Source organism: Nelumbo nucifera, chromosome 1 (genome assembly GCF_055504915.1).
Source record: "Nelumbo nucifera cultivar China Antique chromosome 1, China Antique-T2T, whole genome shotgun sequence".
NCBI classification, from domain to species: Eukaryota; Viridiplantae; Streptophyta; class Magnoliopsida; order Proteales; family Nelumbonaceae; genus Nelumbo; species Nelumbo nucifera.
In genome coordinates, this window is record NC_142649.1 from 7,115,791 (window position 1) to 7,141,006 (window position 25,216).

General features: G+C 40.4%; 1 protein-coding gene across 6 annotated transcripts in view; it reads left to right on the forward strand.

The window, feature by feature from the left end:
• LOC104587010 (uncharacterized) overlaps positions 1–25,216 on the forward strand; it is a 64,653-nt gene that overhangs the window by 32,923 nt on the left and 6,514 nt on the right. For 2 of the 6 annotated variants that reach the window (XM_088895683.1, XM_010244435.3), the window contains exons 8-10: positions 8,618–8,743; positions 16,294–16,387; positions 23,171–23,221. In XM_088895683.1, coding sequence (XP_088751809.1) covers positions 8,618–8,743; positions 16,294–16,387; positions 23,171–23,184 — 234 coding nt within the window. In that variant the 3' untranslated portion in view covers positions 23,185–23,221. Of the gene's footprint in view, positions 1–8,617; positions 8,744–16,293; positions 16,388–23,066; positions 23,222–25,216 lie in introns of all 6 variants that reach the window. The other 4 variants (XM_088895680.1, XM_010244432.3, XM_088895682.1 and 1 more) reach the window with 3 other exon arrangements.

Consider the following 25,216-nt stretch of genomic DNA (forward strand, 5'->3'; position numbering starts at 1 on the left):
TTTTTCTCAACATTCATTTAAGTAAAATTGGTGCAATATTAATTTTTGGCCAGAAAATCTACCTAGTGGGTCCCACCAGATAGCCTGATCTATAACATGGTGCATGTTATATGAGGGGCCCCAGATCCATGCAGCATATTTGGGTCCCACATCCATTATTTTAACCTAGACAAAATATTAATGCATATGGCACACATCAATGGAGTATAACCAACAAATCATGGCTCTACTGGCGACATCATAATTTTTTGTGAAGGGAGTGATATTAGGAGGGTGAGGAGAGTAGAAATCTGCTGAATTAAAAAATATGGAAGAAAAGTAGTTTCTTGAAGAGAGAAGGAGAAGAAGAGAAGTTGAAAAGAAAAGAGAGCAATAATCTGGCCGCCCCCTTCACTTATTATTTATACTAAAAATAATAGAATAGTACAAAGACAACTATGCCCTTATAGGGCGGCAAAACATAAAACAACATATATAATACTCAAAAGCATAATAAAATTTGGACTCACATAACTACTGTGGTCTCCACCTCCTATCTAACAACTAACATAAAACATCTACTCAGAAAAACATCATAAAACTGATTAATCTTCAACACTCCCCCTCAAGTTGGGAGTAAATGTCACACATTCACAACTTGCGTAGATCATGTTCAAGCTTGTTCTTTGCCACTCCTTTAGTGAGAACATCAGTCAGCTGCAACTCTGAAGAGACACAAGGCAAACAAACTTCTTCGGTTGTTACCCTTTCTCCTATAAAGTGTCTATCAACTTCAATGTGTTTTGTCCTATCATGCTGAATTGGATTGTGGGCAATATTGATTGCAGCCTGATTGTCACAATATAACATCATAGGTTCCTTTGCTTTCACCCCAATCTCACTCAAAAGAGATCTAACCCAAAGAAGTTATGAGACACCATGAGCCATGGATCTATGCTCAGCCTCTGCACTTGACCTTGCCACAATTGCTTGCTTCTTACTCTTCCAGGAGATCAAATTTCCACCTACAAAGGTACACACTCCTGATGTAGACCTCCTGTCATCTAAGCATCCTGCCCAGTCTGCATCTATATAGGACTCTAGCTTCAGATTCTCATGATTTGAGAAAAGAATGCCTCTGCCAGGGTGCTTTTTCAGATATGCAAGTATTCTCTCAATAGCTTCCTAGTGCTAAACCCGAGGTGCATGCATGTACTGACTCACAACATTGACAACATAAGAAATATCTAGTCGTGTCATGCACAAATACAGCAGTCGACCCACCATTTTTTGATATCTCCCCACATTCTTTACCAACTCACCAGCTTCCCAGTCTCCCGTAGTAGGTCAAGTACATACTTTCTCTGTGAAATGAAGATCCCGTGCTTGGATCTTGTAACTTCAATCCCCAGGAAGTATTTGAGCTCACCAAGATCTTTGATCTCAAATTCTTGCTGCAATGATTTTTTGAGATCACCAATCTCCTCCAGATCATTTCCTGCCACCACTATATCATCCACATACACAATAAGAATTGACACCAGAGCATCTCTCCTCTTCACAAAGAGGGTGTGATCAGATTGTGTCTGTGTATATCCAAAACGGATGAGTGCCCCTCTAAACCTGTCAAACCAAGCCCTAGGTGACTGTTTCAGTCCATACAAAGATTTTTTGAGTTTGCACACCTTTCCTTTACCAACATTTTCATAAAAGCCTGTTGGAATGTCCATATATAGCTCATCCTGTAAATCACCATTGAGGAAAGCATTTTTGACATCAAGATGGAACAAGGGCCATGAATAGGTGGTTGCTAGAGATAAAAGGATTCGAACTGAATTCATCTTAGTTACTGGTGCAAAGGTTTCCAGATAATCAACACCATAGGTTTGAGTATACCCTTTTGCTACCAACCTTGCCTTGTACCTCTCTATTTTGCCATCGGCTTTATGCTTCACTGTGAATACCCATCTACATCCGACTATCTCTTTGTCTGGGGGGAGATCAACTATTTCCCAAGTTTGGTTTTTGACCAAAGCATCCATCTCATCTTGCATGGTTGTTTTCCACTTAGGTTTGGAGAAAGCCTCAATAATGTTCCTGGGTATAGACACAGAATCCAGGGAAGAAAAAAAAGCACAGGAGGGTGATAAGGCATTGTAGGAAAGATGGTGTGAAATGCAGTGGGTTGTACACTTTCTCTTCCCCTTACGAAGTGCAATGGGAAGATCAAGGTCAGTGGGATCAACTGCAACAATGGGGTTAGGGACGGGAACATTATCATCAGAAAACATAACAGGCTCAGGCTCAAGAGGAATACCTGGAACTATATCTGCTGAATCTAGAGTTTCAGAAGGACTGACAAAGAGTGGTGTGGGTTGAGGATGTGTGGAGTCACAAGTGTTGGCTGAACTGATGGAGGTGCTAGCTGAATTGATGGAGGCACCAAAGAAACAGGAAGAGGAACAAATTGTGAGTTCTCCTCCCCAAAACTCTCCCCCTGAGGAGAACCACTCGAGAAGAAGAAGGTGGATTCAAAGAAGGTAACATCCATAGTGACAAATCTGCTCCTCAACATTGGGTCATAACAACAATACCCCTTTTGGTTCTGAGCATACCCAAGAAAAACACATTTCTTGGCCTTAGGATCCAATTTTTTGCGACAAGGGTCAAGAATGTGAACAAAGGAAACAAAGCCAAAAACCCTCAGAGGTATATGAAATATCTTCCCATCTGGAAAAAGGAGACTAAATGGCACTTTAATCCCCAAAGTCCGTGAAGGAACACGGTTAATCAAATGCACGATTGTAAGAACTGCATAGGAACTGAAGCACACACCATAAGACTCCTTGCCACCTCCACAATGTGTCTGTTTTTGCTCTCAGCAACTCCATTTTGTTGCGGTGTATATGCACAACTGGTCTGATGAACTACACCATGTTCTAAGAGATACGTGGTCAGGTCCTTCTCAAAGTACTCTTTGGCATTATTTGATCTAAAAGCCTTAGTTCTCACTCCAAATTGTGTGAGAACCATCTGGTGGAATTGTCGTACCATGTTAGGAACCTCATCACGTGATGTCATCAAATATATCCAAGAATATCGTGTATAATCATTGACAAACAAGAGAAAGTAACGGAATCCTCCCATGGAAGGGATATGATATGGCCCCCATACATCAGTGTGAACAATATTAAAAGCAGAATTACTTCTTTTATTACTAGGTTTAAAAGACTGTCTACAATGGTTTCCTAACTGACAACTCTCACACTCCAAAGTAGATAACTGAACAAACTCAAACAACTTTGGGAAAAGACTTTTCAAAGAGCTAAAAGAAAGATGTCCCAAGCGATTGTGCCAAAGCATAATCTGGTTCACTGACTTTGACCCACTACTACTACTACTGCTAACATGATGGCCCTGATGTCTTGGAATCTCATCCAGAAGGTAGACTCCATTCACCTCACAACCACTCCCAATCATCTTCTCTGACTCCAAATCCTGCAAAACATAATTACCAGGAAGAAAGGTCACGGAACAATTCAATTTTTTTGTCAAAGAACTAACAGACAGTAGGTTGGTATGAAGTCTAGGGACATGTAAAACAGAAGACAGAGTTATATCATTGGTCACTCTAACTGTCCCCTTCCCAGCAATGGGCATATGTGAACCATCCGCTGTAGAGACTGTCTCTACTAGAGCATAACTGATAGGAACTGAAAAGGGTAGGGGCATTAGTCATGTGCTTAGATGCTCTTGAGTCTATAATCTAGGGAGGTCCTTCCTTGCCTGAAGTGGATGCAAGATTTGCAGTTGCATATGAACTACCTGTATGTGCAAAGGAAGTAGTGTAGTTGGCTCCTGCATTCTGTTGTCCATCTGGAAGGCTAGAGCTAGGTGAATCTTTCTTACTCATAAGCTGTCCAAACCTCTCCAATTCTATTCTCACTGCTGCTACTGCAATGAATTCCCAACCAGTTTGGGAAAGAGGGGCTGAAGAGTCTCCTGTAGTGGTTACATTTGCATTTCCCTTCTTGTTTCTTATCTGAGCAGGCATAAGATTTGGATGAAGCTTCCAACAAGTGTCCCTGGTATGCTTAGGCTTCTTGCAATAATCACACACCAAGTCCTTCTTATCTTCCCTTCTAGTTTCACTACTCCCCCTGTCCCCATTCGACTTAGGTTTTGTTGTACCAACCATAGCCGACTAGTCAATCCCATGCTGTCTCAGCATTACATTCCTCCTACTCTCCTCTCCAGAGACAAAGGCATAGGGCCGAGAGAGTGTCACACCCTCCCTAGAAAGAATATGCTGCCTAGCAATGCCAAATTCAGGGTTCAGCCCTACCAAGAACTCAAAACCCTATTTTTCTTTACCAGTCTGTGATAAGTTGTTGCATCATTTACACTTTCCCATACCATAGTTTCTAAGTGATCTATTTCCTGCCATAGGGTTTTCAACATGGAGAAACACAGCAAGAGGTATTTCTCCCTGTTTCATACTTATCACTTGATTTCTTAACTGATAGGCTCTGGCTTCATTTTGCTTTTTAGAGTAGGTTTCAGTCACTCCATCCCAAATCTCCTTAGCAGTATTAGCCCATAGGAAATTTTTTGCAATATGAGGTAACATAGAATTACATAGCCAGGACATTACCATACAATTCTCCTGTGCCCATTGGGAAGAGTCTATATCAGGTTTCCTCTCCTCCCCAGTGAGATAGCCTAATTTTCCACGGGCACCAATCGTCATCTAAGCCGATTGTGCCCACTCCAAATAATTTGTACCATCAAGTTTTATTGTATTAATGATCCCAGACCCAAAAATATCACTACTACCTCCAACACCCAGTCCCACAGTACTGGTAGATTTCATCTCGGTATTCCAACTCTCCATGTTACTTCAAACAGTTCAACAATAAGAAAAAAAAAGATTGGAGGCCTTCAAAAAATAATTTAATATCACACACACAGAAAGCAACCCTTCCAGAAGAAGAAAACCTTAGCTGGAGAGAAATCTCTCTCCTCCTCATGCCTCCCAACAGAGAGGAGTGAATCGATCACTCCAGGAGGCTCAGAAAATTCCAAAAACCAAACCGCCCTCTTCAGAAAATCAAAAGAAAACTAACACTACCTAGGTGCCCAAGATCAGATCAAAAACAAAGAGTCCAACTTTTTTGGGACTCTTCCCCGTACTCCAGTTCTTCCTGATTTTGATGTCGAACAGTAGATCACCTTCCTGATGACTAGATCCCACCAAAAAATCCAAGAATTGGGCAATCTATAGCAGATTGATCAGCCCTTTACTACTTCATGCAGTCGGCTGATCTAGGGCTGCATGAGAATGTTTCAAGAAAACCTAGCCGATGCTCTAATACCAAGTAGAAATCTGCTGAATTAAAAAATATAAAAGAAAAGTAGTTTCTTGAAGAGAGAAGGAGAAGAAGAGAAGAAGAGAAGAAGAGAAGAAGAGAAGTTGAAAAGAAAAGAGAGCAATAATCTGGCCGCCCCTTTCACTTATTATTTATACTAAAAATAATAGAACAGTACAAAGACAACTATGCCCTTATAGGGCGGCAAAACATAAAACAGCATATATAACACTCAAAAGCATAATAAAATTTGGACTCACATAACTACTGTGGTCCCCACTTCCTATCTAACAACTAACATAAAACATCTACTCAGAAAAACATCATAAAACTGATTAATCTTCAACAAGGAGATTAAAAGAATTGGTCAAGAAGTTTGGAGGGATTTCAAATCTGAAAATCAACTTAGGTAAGAGTTGTGGTCCCCACTTCCTATCTAACAACTAACATAAAACATCTACTCAGAAAAACATCATAAAACTGATTAATCTTCAACAAGGAGATTAAAAGAATTGGTCAAGAAGTTTGGAGGGATTTCAAATCTGAAAATCAACTTAGGTAAGAGTTGTGTAGTACGGGTCAACATGGAGGACAATGATTTAAACTTGGTAACGGGTTGCTTAGAGTGTCCCATCACGCCGTTGCTGTTGACTTATTTAGGTCTTCCTTTAGGTGCCAACCCTAAGGAAAGTAGATTTTAGAACCCAATTTTTGAAAGATGTGGGAAGAGATTGGCGGCTTGGAAAAGGAATTGTATTTCATTGGGAGGTTGTATCACTCTAATAAGATCAACTTTGGCTAACCTACCAATCTACTTCCTCTTTGTGTTTAGGATTCCACCAAGGAAAGCAAAGAAATTAGAAAAAATCATGAGGGATTTTCTTTGGGAGCCGGGAGAATCTAGAAAAGATCACTTAGTTAAATGGGAGATTGTGTGTAAAAGCAAGAAAGAGGGTGGCTTAGGAATTTGGAATGTGAGAAAGAAGAATATGGCTTCTATTAGGGAAGTGGTTATGGAGATGGCCTTTAGAGAGGGATAGCTTGTGGCATGAGGTGGTGGGCAGTATTCATGGGAGATTGGAGAGTGGTTGGGATGCTGGTGTATCAATTCAGGCTACTTTGGCAGCACCTTGGGAAGCAACCCACAACATTCTTCCTCATTTCCTTAGGTTTTTCAGGTATGATGTTTGTTTAGGTAACTTAATTTGCTTCTGGGAAGACATCTGGTTGGGGGACCAGCCTCTAAAGGACTTGTTTCCTTCTTTGTATTCCATCTCCTTGTATAAAAATGAGAGTATCTCAATTTTTCTAACACCTCCTATTTTGCCTCTGGGTCATAATTGGGATTTTGGGTTTTGAAGGGGATTGAGGGATGAAGAAGTCACCTGTCTGTCAGAGTTGTTGTTGCTTCTTGAAAGAGTCTATTTAGAGCCTCCTAAACCAAACAGGAGGGTTTGGTGTCCAAGTCCTAAAGGTCTATTTTGGAGTGGTTTTTCTCTTTGTCTGAGTGCAGGCCTAACATGCCAATGGAGCAGCTACCTTTGCGTGGCCAAAGAAAAGGGGAAGCACAATGTGGAGATGCAAAAGAGCAGCAGTGATTTGGACCTTATGGGAGGAAAGAAATGCTAGGATCTTCCAAGAGAAGCAGGGAAGCAAACAAGAAATTATGGGTTGTGTTTTGACCAGAGTTATACATCGGCTGTTAACCTTGGATCTCTTTAGACAATTCTCCTTTGATGATATTTGGAGGAACTGGTTATCAGTGTCTTCTAGTTCAGTACAAAAGACAAAAACAAGGTTGTTATGGGCACCTCCCAGTGAAGGTTTTTTGAAATTAAATTTTGATGGAAGTAGCCAAGGCAATCCAGGTCCTTCTGAAATTGGAGGAGTCATAAGAGATAGGGAAGGGAATCTAATAGCACTTTTTTCAGGACCAGTGGGGAATGGAGAGACTACAAGGGCTGAACTGTTTGCAGTTCTACAAGGTGTTCAGATTGCAAAAGAGATGAACTTGGAAAACCTGGTGATTGAAGGAGATTCCAAAGTGGTGGTGGGCTGGTTAAAAGACCCAGATTCAGTGATATGATGCTATCGAAACAAAATGAAGAAATTCAAATGGTTAACACAGCACATGAGCTTGATTCTACAATGGGTGGGAAGGGAGGCAAATGCTATGGCTGATTCATTAGCTAAGAAAAGGGTAACTAGGGATCAATTTTTTTGGGCTCAGTTGTAATTCTTGTGCTGTCTTTTCTTTATGAGTGTGGCTGCATCTCATGCCTCCATTAGGGAAGCTTGTAACAGTTGCTTATCTTTCCTGATTTAATGAAATTTTAAAGAATCTTTTACATATAAAAAAACAAATCATGGATCTACCTAGAGATCTCAAGGGAATATTTAACTTGATTGGATATTGCTTTGACATTTTCTGTGGATAAATGAATCGTCCTCTTGACAAAGTGAAACAATTGGAAGATAAGTTGGCTACCATCAAATTCAGGAGCTCCTTGGATTCTAAAACTAAGGGTGCAACTTGGGCCAGGTTAGCAAAGCTCAACCCAAAAAAGTGGGGTTTAGTTGTAGGTTAGGGTTGACATAGAACATAGCTTCAGGTTTGATTAGGGATGGGGCCTCTGGCAACACAATTAAATCCAAATCCAACATGTCTATTCTTATGTGCATGTATAAACTATAAAATATTGTATAAATATGCCTTACTAACATAATTTTAAGCTTAGACACTAAGATTTGTTAGTGTAACTTGCTAACACAATTACCTTAGTACTCCTAAAGAACGATAACTTTGTTCCTGTGTATATACCAATGCTAAAGCTAGTTAATCCTAATTAGCTAATTCTGTGTCTAAGAAACATTTTTAAAGCAAAAAAAAAAAACGTGAAGAAATTAGGCCAATCCAAACCCAACCCAATGTCATCAGGTTGGGTGTTCAACATCTTGGGTTGGGCTAGAGTTGACCTCTACCCTGCCCAACTTGCATCGCTACCTAAGACCTCTAAATGCGAAGAGGTGATGTCAACTAGCCTGAATTGCTTGTTCAGGTAGACTACTAAAATACAGATAGCATGGAATATACTTTAAGCATGGACAGAGTAAAAGGTTCTAAGTTATTACATTGTTACAGGACACTGAATATGTCATTTCATTTAGTTGGTAGAAATGGACCTTGAATGTACCCTTCTAACTAGTGCATAAGCTTTTGATGCCTTAAGTAATCATACTTCAAAGTAACTTGTTGGCCTTTTGTTCAGGAATTGAGTTATGAGGGCATTGGGACCCTCCTGGGTTTGAAGCATACTGTAGGAACACTTCCAGAGTCTCTTCCTCCACCAAGATCAGCTCTCCTATCATCATTTATGATGCTTCAGAATCCAAATGTATGTAAAATAGAAATCACTTATAAATCCTTGTCTTGCAATATGTTGAGGTTTCTATTTAGTTACTCAGTGCAATGTTTGTTTTTTCATTTTTTTCCTTTAAATATTGCTTACATTTTTTGTGGTAAATGTAAAACATTTCATTAGAGAAAAGCGACTACTATTATTTTTGGATGAAAAAGGGAAAAAAGAATGTAAAAAGATGCCCTTTCTGGCCTGCCACCATATGTTCTAGACCCTTCAACAAGAAGCATTTGTCTATATATCATTTCCTATAAGATCTAGGATATTTAAAAAAATCCTTAATGCCGATTTTTTATTTTTTGCTTTGATCGGTAACTAACAATCAAAAGAATTTTATTAATTGTCATAATAGAAGAGAGAGAATCCTGATGTTATGAAGTCTAACGGCAAGGGACAATACAATACAGCTTACTATCGACAATAACTACAACAGCAAGAACCCCATATTCTTAAAAATCACATCCTGGCCCAGGTATCTCCTTGTCTGTTCCCACCACCCATGCCTTCTCTTGATAGGGAGTCAACCAATGCATCAGCTATCATTGGAATCTATTTGAAAGAGCTGTTAAAAAATACAGCCATTGCTTTGGCCTCTATAAGCATAAATCTAAAACTCCAAGGACCCTTCTCTGCTGTGGTACCACTTTATAGTCACTTTTAACAACCTGCTCCAGCCAGAGTTGTCACAAGCTGCACCTGAAGACCATTAGTGGGCTGTAGTCTATGGGACACTAAAGGACAAATGTTCAAGGGACACAAAAGGAAAAACTCATACATGGACAATGTTGGCAATTTTGTGAATGGCATAAAAATTATTTCATGATGGCACTACACCATAGCATGAGGTAACACATGGGCTAGGAGGTGTCAATTTAAGGGAATTATGTCGCATTTAAAGGATTTAGTGTTGCCAAAACAAGGGAGTAGGCAGCACTTAAGTGGTTAGGTGTCATTTAGAGGAACATAGGTGGCGCTTGAGGGATAGGTGGTATACTAAGGAAATAAGGAATTTAGGCATACCATTTGATTTTTTTTTTGACATCATGAAACTTCTTGGTCCAAACATTTATGCATTTGGATTTTCTAATCTTGAGATTTCATGAGTTAGTACGTATAAATATAAGGAGTTGTTATTGAAAAAGGCTCATGATCAGATCACATTTATTTGGACTGAGTCAATTTTGACCTGTAGCCGCATTATGACCTGGGTGAACCTTGTAGTTATTGAAAAATTCACCATCTGATCATCTTGGAGAGAGTTAAGAGAGTTTATCTCTCTCCCGGATGTTCTCTTATATCTTCTTTATTATTTGTTGAGTGGGCTGATTTATGTTGGGCCGATTTATGTTTAGTTTGTTTTCTTTTAAATTAAGAAGTTGTTGGGCCTTGGGCCCATTAGTCTTTTATTTTCAAAAGAATTGTAAGTACTTAGTTGAGTTGCCGCCCTACTAGGGGCATCTTTGTAATATCCCATATTTAAGTTAATTATAAATAGAATGAGGGGCTGGCGGCTAGGGTTATGTATCACTATCCTAGTCGACCTTCTTCTCCTTTTCTTCCCTTTCCTCTGTCTATTGCTGAAACCCCCAACTTTCCCCTCTTCATTTCACAAGAAGCTTGGCCGAAATCAGCACATAAGGCTTTCTACTTGGTATCAAAGCAGGTTGAAGGTTCTTGAAGAGATTCACTCCTGCAGCCCTAGATCGGCCGACTGCATGGAGATTTAAGAGGCTGATCGAAGCTCTCAGGTAAGCCCAGTTTTTGGATCTGTATGCCCTGTAGCTGGTCTAGGGTTTCTCATCAGAATTAGGAAAAACTGGAGAAAGGGGAAGAGTCCTGATTTTTTTGGACTCTTCAATTTTGACCTAGGTAGTGGTGCCCTAATTTTTCAGGGTTCCTCTGGGTTTTTTGTAAGGGGTGATTCAAGTTCCATGTGGTTTGGAGGCTTCTAGAGAGGGCAGTTGCTTTTTCTCTCTCTTCTCCCATCCCACCGAAAAGGAATCTTTCGTGGGAAGAAAGTCCAGGACACCAAAGGAGTGTCGTTGGTTCCAGAAGGTATTCTGTTTGTTCTTGTTACATTTTTTGGTTGTTTTCTGTACCTCTTTTGAGACACATGGAGGGACACAGAGTTGAATATAAGCCCGGGAATGAAATGAGACCAGTGGGAGGAGGTGCTGGAGACCCCTTCGGAGCTGGGACCATTACTACAGTTAGGTTGGATGGTACAAACTACTTGGAATGGTCCCAATCTTTAAAGATGGCCATTGGGGCTCGTGGAAAATTGGGGTATATTACTAGTGAAGAGGTGAAACCCGAAACTGGCAACTCTCGATGGGTGCAGGAAAATTATATGGTAATGACATGGTTGTGTAATTCTATGTTGCCACATATAAGTAAAATTTTTTTATGGGCAAACACTGCTAAGGAGATATGGGATGGGGTTGCAGAAACCTAGTCACAAAGGGAGAATGTTGCTAGGGCTTATCAACTGAGAAATCAATTTATTTCCACAAGGCAGGGAGATAGATCTATTGCAGCCTATTTTTCAGTCCTTAAGACCCTATGGCAGGAGATCGACCATCTAGAGACCTTTGCTTGGGAAACCACTAAGGATGCAGCTACCTATCAAAGACATTTAGAGAAGTATAGGGTGTTCGAATTCCTTGCTGGCCTTAACCCTGAGTATGACATTGCACGACAACATCTTCTTTCTAGGGACAGTGTCACTCTCTCCCAAGCATATGCCTTTGTGTCAGGAGAGGAGTGCAGGAGGATGTAATGATGAAAAATCTCAGTTCTGATCAGTCTGCTATGGTAAGTGCTGTGAAGTCTAAACATAATGGCAATGAAAACAAAAAGGAAGACAAAAGGGACTTGGTCTGTGACTACTGTAAGAAGCCTAAGCATACAAGAGACACTTGTTGGAAGCTTCACCCACATCTTGTGCTGACCAGATTGAAGAATAAGAAAGGAAATGCGCACATGGCAGTTACCGGTGATACTCCGGCCCCCCCTACTACAATTGCTTTGGAGTCCGTTGCAGCTGCTGCAGTAAGGGCCGAGCTTGAGAGGTTTGGGTTACTTCTAAATCAAAGGGATACAACTAGTTCCAGTTCAGCTGTAAGCCGACAACAAGGTACAAGTAGCATAGGTGGAGCTCACTCTACCTCCTTTGCCCACACAGGTAGTTCACATGTCACTGCAAACTATGTTTCTACTTCAGGTAAGGAGAGATCTCCTTGGATTATAAACTCTGGAGCCTCAGAGCATATGACCCATTGCTCCACTATTTTCTCCTCTTATCAGTTCTGTTCTGGCAGAGATAGGGTCTCCACAACTGATGGATCCCATGTTCCTATTGTTGGGAAGGGATCTGTCAAGATTAATGATTCTATTTGCTTACCCTCTGTCCTCCATGTTCCTAGATTGAGCACTAATTTGTTATTTGTTAGTAGTTTGACTAAGAATCTGAACTGCTCAGTGATTTTTTCTCCTGGACGCTGTATTTTGCAGGATCTGGATTCAAAGAGGACGATTGGGAGTGGTTGTGAAGTGAATGGAATCTACCTCCTGGATGCTCTCCCTCTTCACCAAAGCCATCATGTTTGCAGAGATAGTCAAAATCTGTGGGTTAGATTATGCTTTGGCACAACCGTTTGGGTCATTTATCCTTTTCTTCTTTGAGTTGTTTGTTTCCAAAACTGTTTGAGTCTGTGAGTTTGTCAAGTTTGAAGTGTGAGGGTTGTGAACTTGGAAAGCATTGTAGACACTCTTTTAAACCTAGTAATAAAAGGTGTTCTTCTCCCTTTGATGTTATTCATTCGGATGTGTGGGGCCCTTATCATGTTCCCTCTATGGGCGGATATCGCTATTTTCCCCTGTTTGTGGATGATTTCTCTCGATATGATTTACCTGATGAAATCACGCGATGAAGTACCATCCTTGGTGAGGCAATTCCACCAGATGGTACTAACACAGTTTGGGACAAGAATAAAGATGTTCAGATTTGACAATGCTAGGGAATATTTTGAGAGACATCTTGCCTCATATCTGTTGGAGTATGGTGTTGTCCATCAGAGCAGTTGCTTCTATAGTCCACAACAGAATGGTGTTGCAGAGAGGAAGAACAGACACATCGTTGAGACAGCAAGAAGCATGATGATCACAACCACAGTTCCGGTTCGTTTTTGGGGTGATGCATCACGGCAGTATATCTGATTAACAGAGTGCCCTATCGTGTACTCGGATTCAGGACCCCATTCAGCCTTCTTTTTCCTCAGGGGGAGATGTTTCATATTCCTCTAAGGGTGTTTGGATGTGTCTGCTTTGCACATATTCTTGGCCCTTACCGTTCGAAGCTTGATTCCAAGGAAAAGAAATGTGTTTTCCTTGGATATGCAGAGAATCAGAAAGGGTACTGCTGCTATGATCCAGTCTCTGGGAACCGGTATGTTACTATGGATGTTACCTTTTTTGAATCTACGTACTTCTTCTCAAAGGATCCTTCTCAGGGGGAGTGTTTTGGGGAAGTAAGTCAGCAGTCTATCCCTCTCCCAGTTCCAGTTCTTGTGTCTACTCCTATGCTTGACCACCACCCGATGTCACCCCCCTGAGTTAGAATTCCTGAAACTAAATTTTGATGGAAGCAGCTTTGGGAATCCAGGCCCATATGGAATTGGAGGGGTTATTGTGTGTATGTACTCGGGCCCCATAGGAATGAGCGGTTCTGTAACAGCAGAACTGAATGCAGTGCTCTTTGGATGCAGAAAACCATGGAGATGGGGGGCGAGAAAGCCGGTAGTTGAAGGAGACTCCAAAATAGTGATAAGTTGGCTGAAACAGAATGAGAAGACTCCTTGGTATTTCAGAAATGAAATTAAAAAATTTAGAATTTTTTCAAGGGACATATGTAGTTGATAATTCAGTGGACTCCAAGATCTGCCAATGATCTAGCTGACCAATTAGCAAAACAAAGGGTGAATAGGGAACACTGTTTTTGGGCTCAGATGTAAGACTAAAAGATATTAAGGCTATTCTCGTTTTTCAGGGAGGTAGCCAACACTACCCATGATTTGTATATGCATTATTTCATTAAGTAATAAATTTTGATTCTGTTACTGATAAAAAAAAGTTTCCACTAGTGATGTTGGGCCTTAAATTGGCCCAATAATGTCTCACATTAAACACTTGGATATTCATTCATTCTACGAGCCCAAGTCCATTAATTTGAATTGAGAAATCTTCGTCAGGTTTGGGCCTAATTGACACTAGTACAAAATCTCTCGGCCAATAATATCAATACACTGTCGATAGGGAAGGACTTTTTCCCTAATTGCGAAATGTAGTGTCACACTCTCTACTCAGCTGGATCTTGAGAAAAAAACCATTTGCAAACTCTTATTACAAAGTAAACTATTTATTAATATAAATAGATTTTGCAAACATGACTCCAAAACAAGCTAAAATCCACCACCAACTGTCTTTGGTTTCTATCAAAGAGGGTGTAAATCGGGTTATTCTCTTTGTCTGGCAAAGTGGCTAATCCTATCACAATGATCACTCACTTAAGCACCATTCTAATTTGCTCCAATATGCCCAGGTATTTGACCCCGGAAAGATCTCACCCGTTGGCATTGTCAAAATTAAACTTGTCTGATACTTAGTGCAATATCATTATCAAGTTGGGAGATCACATGCAACTTTCATAAACACCTATCCTTGTACCTTGGATCCAACCCTAGCAACTGAGACCAACTGCTCCAGTCTTGAGCAGTACAAGAATGTCAATTTTGTCATGATATACTCCTCAAGTCCATCCATCAGTTGAGATCATTCAAGCTTACATAAGTCTTATATAATGTATAGCTTAGGTAGGGGTGGCAAATGGGTGGGTTGGGTGCAGGTTGGTTACCAACCCACCCATATTGACCCACTGACCCATTTGTCACCCCTATTTATTGGGTATTAGTGGGTCACAACACAACCCACTTTGACCCTGACCCACCCTAACCCACCCATATGACCCACCAACCCAATGCAATTATTAATAAAATACAAATATTAAGAAAAACACAAAAATTGGCATAAATTTGCAAAAAGACACATTGATAAAAAAATGCAGAAAATCATGAAGGGCTTGAGGACTTCAGCTCCATCACTCTCTTCAACTGCACGAATATGAAAAGATGCCTAGAAAGAACACCGGCAACATTTGTACAGCATTATTTCATGAACACTAAATGACGGAGAGGTGGAGCAGATCAGATACTCGGTCAGAAACACATCAAGTCATGAACCCACCAGGCTGAGACACTCATAGTTAACATATGGGCAAAGTTACAAGCACCTCTGGGGAAATCAATTCAAGGTATAAATAATTAGTGCTTATTAGAGCTGTTATGTTGTTCATCTTGAGCTCTCAGCAGTGCCTTCTAGGAAAGAGTTTAATCCATTAAAAGAACGAGTTTGCTGTGTTAGAATGTAATCATCTTTGGTTGTGGTGGGCTATCATCAATGCACTGGTTGATCCAAATCTCATGAACCAGTACTATTTTAAAACTCTTGGCGGAGGCTCTGAAATTATGCTGATCCAGATCAGATAGTGTCGGCGTTGTCTATGGAGAGGTGGAATAGATGTACAACATCATTTAATGGTGCTTTAAGTTTCTCTACTGCTGGCAATTAGCGAACCAGTGGATTTCTTGATGGAGAATCCCCAAACAGGTACCATGAATCATTGGGAAGATCAATGATTCTCAGCTATGGGCCTGATTCAAAGAAAATACCGAGATTCAATGATATCTTCTTTGCTGTGGATAGTTGTCCCATTGCACAAGGTGGCATTGTCAGACTGAGCATAGTTGAACAAAGCTCCTTGGGAGATTCTCAAATTTAAAACAAAGCTCTTGGGAGATTTGAACTCTTTTCCTAATTTCCCCTCAACCCTGACATAATCTGACCCTATGGGTACCCTTGACCCAATCCACCCTAACCCTCTTCTTGCTCGACCCATATTGGTCCGCATGAAAGATGGGTGGGTCAAATGGATTGGGTCAAAAATTGCCAGCTAAGTTTAGGTGTATTTCACAGGAACATACTCTTATACTACTTGATACATAATAAAAGTCAACTGATTTTATTCATTCATAATAATGTTAGGATATAGTATCCTATTGGAGCTGAGGGCATACACTGTCTAATAGTTACGCCCTTACAAATGGTGGATCCTCTGCATTCCTTCTATATATGTGCTATGTCTATCCTGTCTTCTTCATGTACCACTAATAATAGTAGTAGTCATTTTAATCAGTACTGAAATCTTCAATGTTTTCTTGTAGCCATAGTGACTTGTAGGTTGTAATTTCCTTGTTTTACTAGGAAAAGTATGATGTAAGAATGTTTCTGTCATTTCATAGTTGCAATATTAAGATTATGCTTCTGCTTCTTCATAGAACATCTGAGGGCCCTGATATTTTTAGATTTTAGAATATTCTATTAATTACTCTTGTTTTCATTCTTGCATTTAGGTTAAAGGTAGCACCCTAACAAAGGGAGCAAGGGCTTTGGCTAAGCATGTTAACAGGAGTAGTGATGGATGGTGGGGTAGCTTCCAGGGAAATGGTGAGTACCTCAGAGCTAGCAATCTTATTTTACCCTTTCAAGGATTTCTTTTCTACAATTGCAATGTTTTAAACTTTTAAACACCTTTGGCATGTTCTTCTTTTCATTAATGCGAATAATACCAAATTTCTTCTTACAGAAACAGAAAGGAATAATATTTGATTACTGATTACATGCCTTCTTTTATGCAAATAATAAATAATTCTGTCCCCCAGCTCCCAAAAACAAAAAAAAAAGAAGAAAACAAACAAGGGAAAAAAAATAGCTATAAATCTGAGCCCATTTCAAAATTTGTGACTTTCAATACCTCAGGGATAAACTGGGATTTTGGGTTCAGAAGGGGTCTTAGGGACTTGGAAGTTGGAATGTGGGTCTCTGATAATCCTTTTGGCAAGCTAGACTCTGTTTTCCTAGACCAAAGTATAGAGGATACAAGGGTTTGGGCACTTTCTACCGATTGCATCTTCACTTGTGCGTCTTTTTTCAATAACCTAATTCAGCCTACCACATTGGGTTTGAACCTCCCGGTAAACGAGATTTGGAGCAAGCCAATCCCACCAAAAATTAAGGCCCTTTGCTGGGAGATCTTTCTTGGGAAGATAAATACCTGTGATTTTCTGCAGAAGAGAAGGCCAAATAATTGCCTTTCCGCACATGTTTGTTGCCTTTGCAAAGCAAGTGGAGAGAGTATCTTCCATCTGTTTATTCACTGTACACTTTGTGTTTGGGAGCATTTCTGTTCTCTTTTTGGATGCAGGTGGACTCCTCCCCAGGATGTGGTGGGTCTCTTTGATCCAAACTTCCAGAGGCAGGCAAAGAAAAGAGGAAGGATTCTGTGGAAAGCAATTAGAGAAGTACTGATTTGGACTATTTGGGAAGAAAGGAATGGGAGTATTTTCAATTAAAGATTTAGATCAGAGTTGGAAATCATAGAAACCATAAAGATAAAAGTTGCACATTGGGTAAAAACTTTGGAAATCTTCCATGTTTTCTCCTTCAATGATATTCTGAGATCATGGAAGGAAGTGGCAAACTTGGCCCAAGAGAAAGAAAGGGTTATTATGGAAAGGAGACCGCCAACACCTAATTCTGTGAAACTAAATTTTTACGGGAGTTTTTTAGGAAATGAAGGGAGGGCTGGTTTAGGGGGTGTATTTCGAGGTGTTAGTGTCAAGTATGTAGGGGTATTTCTGTCTTTATACTTATGTTGAGGTTGCTGATGTGTAATATTATGTTAGAACTAGTGTTCCTCACTTAAGTAGGGGCACATGTGTCTTTTCCATTATGTTAGTAATATAAAACACATTTGGCCGAATGGGAGAGGCAATTTTTCTCTCATTCGAACCAGACTTGTCTTCTCTTCTTTTCTTCTCCTTTCTCTCTCTCTTTCTTTCTTCCTTCTTCTCCTCTCTTCTTGGCTGTTATCAGACTAACAGAACTCAAGGGCAGGTCGAATTATAATATGGTATCAGAGTCAACTAAACAACTCGGATCTGCCCAAATTTTTGTTTTCTATGCACCTAGCCTAGGGTTTTCTCTTGATTTCTTTGTCACCGGTTGGAGATAAGGGAAAGGGCTGAAAAGGAGTGGTCGCCCTCTTTCCTTGGAGGTTTCTATGCCTCCAGTTGTGCTGTTCGTGGTCGGTTGTTGTGGTTCCTAAGAAGTCTTCCCCTAATCGATGAAGAGAAGAGGGCTGATTCGTGTGGTGCAGTGGGTGTCTTGTGTGGTCTGATTTTCGGGTGATGAGGTAAGAGATTTCTATGCAATTTTCTTTGTTGTGAATCAAATAATAAGTATGTTTCAGATCATATGGTGGGATTTCAGAGTGGAGTGTGCTAGGGTTTATGTTGTTTTCAGTGTGATTTGAAGGGGAGCTCAGTTTGGCCGTAGTGGTAGCAGTGGTCCTGTATATGGCTGGAGTGGTGGTGGTGTACCTACATATAACCGTGGTGGTGGTCATACTGGAGGTAGAGATTCAGGGGGAGTCCGTGGCAGAGGATGTAGTTCGGGTCCGAGGAGGTGTACTCACTATGGTATGGATGGACATACCATTAATTATTGCTATGACTTGCATGGTCCACCCTCAACTTGGGCCAATCATGCCATGACTAGTGACAATAGCTTCAGATAGGAGAGTCGTTTAGCTGATCAGATGCTTCCTACATCCACAGATGTTCTTGGGAAGATGATGAGTGTTCCCCGTGATGAGTATGAGAGGTTTGTCCAGGCCACATCTCAGCAGAACACGACTACTCTTGCTCACTCAGGTATGGCTTGTCTGGCATCCACACCCAATCCCCGGATTATTGACTCTGGAGCCTCCGATCACATGACTAGAACTCCAGGTGTGTTTTCTTCCCTCTCTCATTGCTCAACATCACAATCTGTTACCCTTGCTAATGGTTCCACATCCTCCATTTGTGGTGTTGGCAGTGTTAACATGACCCCCTTACCTTTATCCTCAGTTTTGTATGTCCCTAAATTTCTGTTTAGCCTTATGTCTGTTAATAAGTTGACCAAGTCATTCAATTGCTCTATTACTTTTTACCCTTCTTCGTGTGTTTTTTAGGATCTCAAGACGGGGATGAAGATTGGTGGAGGGCATGAAGCTGGTGGATTGTATTATCTTGACGGTGGTGGAAGAACATCAACATTTCTCCAGTCATCTCTCTCTCCTCTCTAGTGGCATTGTCGATTTGGTCATCCTTCGCTGAAAGTTTTGAAGCCTTTGGTTCATTCGTTGAGTCAACTTTTTGTTTTAGATTGTGAATCGTGTCAGTTGGGGAAACATCATCGTGTTCCCTTTACTCCTAGGGTTGATAATCGTGTGATGAGTCCTTTTTCTTTGGTTCATTCAAATGTTTGGGGTCTTTATAAAGTGATGTCACACAATGGATATAGATATTTTGTCATTTTTGTTGATGATTATTCAAGCATGACGTGGCTCTATTTAATGAAAGAAAGGAGTGAATTGTTTACCATTTTCCAAAAATTTTATGTTGAGATTCATAACCAATTTGGTGTTCACATTAAAATTTTTCGTTTCGATAATGGTCGTGAATATTTCTCTTCATCATTTCAAGAATACTTGGACCAACATGGCATTATACATCAGACCTCATGTACCTACACCCCACAACAAAATGGGGTGGCTGAGAGAAAGAATCATCATCTTTTGGAAACAGCTCGATCTCTCATGCATCACATGATTGTTCCCAAATCCTTTCGGAGTGATGCGGTGCTTACTTCTCGCTTCTTGATTAATCAGATGCCCACGTCTATCCTTGATGGTCATTCCCCATTCACTATCTTGTTTCCCACCTTATCTCCATTTCCTCTTTCTCCTTGGATTTTTGGGTGTGTCTGCTTCGTCCATAATCTGGGCCCCGAGAAGGACAAGTTAGATGCATGATCCATCAAGTGCATCTTCCTTGGCTATTCCCGGACCTAGAAAGGGTATAAGTGTTATCATCCTAGTTTTCGACGTTCCTTTGTGTGTGCTGATGTTACCTTCTTTGAGTCTACTCCATTTTTCTTGGGGTCTGGTGACGTTTCTTCCTCATCACCTCCTCTTCCTCTTCCAGTTGCGGATTTTGTTCCTCTTGTTCCAGTTGTGACCAAGTCCTTGCCTCCAGTGCCACCACTTGTTGAACGACCACCTATCCGTCAAGTGTATACACATCGCCCACATGTACCGACTGCTCCTTCTCCAGCTCCATCAATGTCGATAGATCCGACAGTTGCCCCCACACCATTTTCAAACCCAGTATCTGATCTTGGTCTTCCCATTGCCTTGCGGAAAAGTAAACGCACTTGTATCCTACATCCTACATCCTATTTCTAATTATGTTTCACTCACTCATCTTTCCGCTTCCCATCGCCAGTTTATCTCTTTGTTATCCTCTGTTGTTGTCCCTAAGGATGTTCAGGAAGCCCTTGCCTCTCCAGGATGGCGCCGTGCAATGGAAGAAGAACTCTCAGCTCTAACTCATAATCATATGTGGGACCTCACCACTTTTCCTCCTGGGACGCAGGTTGTCGGTTGTAAGTGGGTTTATACTGTTAAGTACTTACTTGATGGTAGTGTAGAGCGACTGAAACCTAGACTGGTTGCAAAAGGGTACTCTCAAACCTATGGTATTGACTACACAGAGACCTTCTCCCTGGTTGCTAAGATAGGTTCGGTTCGTGTTGTGATCTCTCTTGCTACTATGTATGATTGGCCCCTCTATCAGCTTGATATCAAGAATGCTTTCTTGCATGGTGATTTGCTCGAGGAGGTCTATATGGGGAAACCATCGGGGTTTGTTGCTCAGGGGGAGGATGGTAAGGTATGCAGACTAAAGAAGGCTATTTATGGGCTTAAATAATCTCCTTGAGCGTGGTTTGGTAGGTTTAGTGAGGTGGTAAAGAAGTTTGGTGTGAAACAGTGCCAAGTTGATCATTCAGTCTTCAGTCATGACTCTCAGGTAGGAAAAATCCTATTGATGGTGTATGTAGATGATATTGTTATTATCGGGGATGATAAAATGGGCATTGACAAGTTGAAGACTTTTTTGCAAGAACATTTTTAGACAAAGGACCTTGGTAAATTGAAATATTTCTTGGGTGTAGAAATAGCAAGGTCTAAGCATGGTATTAATTTGTGTCAGAGGAAATATGTGCTTGATTTGCTGGAAGAAGTAGGTTTGTTAGGTGCTAAACCAGCTGAAACACCTATGGAAACAAACACTAAGCTGAGTAGTGATATGGGTGAAGTGTTTGAAGACCCTGGTAGATACCGGTGACTTGTAGGTAAACTGAACTACCTAACCATTACTCGACCAGATATTTCATTTGTTGTTAGTGTGGTAAGTCAGTTCATGCAGAAACCTTTGGTTCCTCATTGGGATGCAGTTCTAAGAATTGTGAGGTATTTAAAGGGGGCTCCTGGTCGTGGTTTGATATACAAAAGTGGTGGAAAACTTGAAATAGAAGGATATATTGATGCTGATTGGGCCGGTTCTATGTCTGATAGGAGATCTACCACAGGCTATTGCACTTTTCTTGGGGGTAATTTGGTGACATGGAAAAGTAAGAAGTAGACAGTCGTGATGAGAAGCAGTGCGGAGGCAGAATATAGAGCTATGGCACATACTACTTGTGAATTAGTGTGGCTAAGGAACCTTCTACAAGAGATGGGATACAATGTTAATACTCCAATGAAGCTCTACTGTGACAATCAGGCTGCAGTTCATATTTCTTCTAATCCAGTGTTTCATGAAAGAACCAAGCACATAGAGGTTGATTGTCACTTTGTGAGAGAAGGTGCTGAGTGGAGTGATAGACACTGCATATGTTAACACAGGGAACCAGTGGGCAGACTTATTTACTAAAGGGTTGAGTCGGGGAAGAGTGGACTACATATGTAACAAGCTGGGATTATATGATATATGCTCACCAGCTTGAGGGGGAGTGTTAGTGTCGAGTATGTAGAGTTATTTCTGTCTTTATACTTATGTTGAGGTTGTTGATGTGTAATATTATGTTAGAATTAGTGTCCCTCACTTAAGTAGGGGCACATGTGTCTTTTCCATTATGTTAGTAATATAAAACATATTTGGCCGAATGGGAGAGGCGATTTTTCTCTCATTCGAACCAGACTTGTCTTCTCTTCTTTTCTTCTCCTTTCTCTCTCTCTTTCTTTCTTCTTTCTTTTCCTCTCTTCTTGGCTGTTATCAGAATAACAGAACTCAAGGGCAGGCCGAATTATAATACGAGGTATAGAAGGTGAGGTACTAGTACTTTATTTGGATCCCATAGAGCAAGGGGATCCACTGACAGCAGAATTAATGGCTCTGCTTCAAGGGCTGAAACTTGCAAAACAGTTTGGATTTCAAAGGTTTAGAAGTGGAAGGGGACTCTCAGGTGGTGATTTCCTGGACAAAATTTCACAGCTAAACCCCTTGGGTTTACAGGCCAAGGATTAGGGAAATTGAAATGATAACAAGGGAACTGGTTGTTACTTTTAAATGGGTGAGAAGTACTGCAAATGGCATGGCAGATACTTTAGCTAAACAAGGGGCAAACAAGCAGCACTTATTTTGGGCTAAATTATAAGGCTGATTTTGGGGGATTGCAACTCTAGTTGTATCTGTTTACTCCTATGGGAGTGGGTAAACTACCCACAAATTGTAAGCTCAGATTTCACATTATGATTAATAAAACTTACCTTTGCTGATATTAAAAAAGCTATTTGTCTCATCATTTCTGTAAACTTCAATCCTGAAATAATGACTTGGTATTTCAACCAACTTATTTGAACTTAGATTTTTTTTTTCTTTTTTTTTTGCATCAAATTTGAAGTTCCAAGTTTATTGGTGAGGTTTAGACTTAAAATCAGATCGACTCAATGCTGGATACTCACAAACAACCAATATATATCCTTGCCACTGCATTCACATTTTTTGTATACATATGTCCATCTCTTGGGTATCAAGGTTTTTTTTTTTTGTCAAAATTTAAGGTCTTCTATCCACCCAAGTGGTGCATTAATTGCACACTGATAAATGATGAATTTGACTCACCTATGTGGTCTTTCAAGTAGTGTCTGCTTAGAATGGTGACCACAAGGACCTAAGGTTTGCAAAGTATTTCTTTTATGATACTAATTGATGGCTTTCATTTGCTATTTGTTCAGATTCTGATAAAAATAGAATTGCATTGGAAGTCATAAAAAATATAATAAGTCATTGTTGTTGGACTAACATCCATGTGGTTCCACCTTATGGTGGTGTCTTGGAGATAAGGGTTGCTGATGGTTATGGTGCACGGTGGTTCAAAGATGGTTCAGAGGTAAATTTATGCCACCAGAAAGCTTTTTTTTTTTATTTTCTTATGTCAATTCCATACAAAAACTTGTTATTTATCTAAATACCACAAGAATTTGCCCAGTGAATAGGCTAATGAGGATCCTAATTTCGTCGAGGCCTAACTGAAGTAGTGGAATATGATTAAAAAAAAACTGACTGTAATGTACTCATGTTGACTACTGGTTAATATTCAAATTGTGATTCATCTCAACTTTATGCCTAGCAATAAAATAAAACTCTGAGCTTAGAGAAACAGAGGGCTCAAGATACTACTGAAATTATACGAGTGCAGTTTTACTTGAATTTCTATGATCATCCATGCGTTATCCCTACTGTGTGGTACTTTTTTTTGAAAAGTAAAAAATATATTCTTGTTTTATTGTCCTGGTTTCTCTTGGTCATGCCCTGCTAAATTGCTTGTGGTACTTTTTTTTTTTTGAAAAGTAAAAAATTGAATTAACTCAATGGAACAGAAGACAAAGATGCGGTTCCAACCAGCCAGGTGGATCAAACCACCAGGACCTATCTACAACAAAAGACTTCGGCCCTATTTACAGACTACAACAAAGGTCTTTTTCGCTTATGGTACTTGGGTTCATGGCCATTGCTTAGAGAGTCTGGATTTGCTCCTCACATGGACCTCACAGCATGTCCCAGCCGCACATCAGGAACATCTACCGTACTTATAAATTATTATTCATGAGATGTTCACAATGCACGGTGGGATGTGACTGTGAGGAGCAAATCCCAATTCTTGCTCAAATGGTTTTATAATTTTTTTTTGATAAATAAATGAACTTTTTATTAATTTGGAAATATTAGCACATACAAGCAGCCCTTGGAGAGGCGCGAGGTGCGATCTCTCCACTAAAGGAAAAAACAAAAGTAATAAGTTACAGTTGTACCCAATACAGAAGTTCCCTAGCTGACCCTTGCTTGGCTAGACAGTCTGCCATAGCATTTGCTGATCTCCCAACTATTGTATTCTTAGGTCCATGTTTCTTGTCAGCACCTTAAACTTTTTAATTTCATTCCTGAAGCACCAAACTACTGACTTTGGGTCCTGCAACCAGCTTATTACAACCTTTGAGTCACCTTCAACTATTAGCTGGTTCACCCCTAATTGAGCTGCAAACTGTACACCTTGCAAGGCAGCAAACATTTCTGCTCTAGTAGAGTCTCCCACTCCTAAAGGACCTGAGAAGATAAGTATCACATTCCTGACTTCATTCCTCAATACCCCACCTAACCCAGAAGGACCTGGGTTTCCTAGACTGCTTCCGTCAAAATTCAACTTCAAGAAGCCCGCAGGAAGAGCTGACCTGCTTGTTCTCACTTTAGTCTTGGAAGAGGAAACAGCTTGCCACTGCTGCCCAATTCCTCCAAATGCCATTAAAGGAGAACTGGTGAAACAAATCCAAAGATTTCAGCCAATGAATCACCCTAACCAAGACACAGTCCTTTATCTCTTGAAGGTTCCTTTCCTTCTCCAAAAAAGTTCTAGCATTCTTTTCTTCCCAGATTGTCCATATCAATGCAGCTCTTGCACACCTCCACATGATTTTACCCCTTTTTTGTTGTCAAACAAAAGTAGAGGGATCAAAAAGCAGTCTTAAATCTGTTGGCACATTCCAACTGCTCCCAAACAAAGAGAGAAGCCAATCCCATAACTCTGCAGTAAATGAACAAGAAATTAACAAATGATAACAATCCTCACTCTGAAATCTGCACAGGATGCACCAGTTGGGGGAAATACAAAGAAAAGGTCTTCTCTTTTGTAGATTATCCAAGGTATTTACTTTCCCATAGTACACTTCCCAACAAAATGCCAAAATCTTAGGGGGAACAGGTCTACACCAAGCTTCCTTAACATGGAAAGCCTGCTGAGGGTTAGAACAACAAAGGGATTTGAAAAAAGAAGCACAAGAGAAAGATCCTTCTGGTCAAGGTATCCAAATTCCTTTGTTAGGTTCAAAGG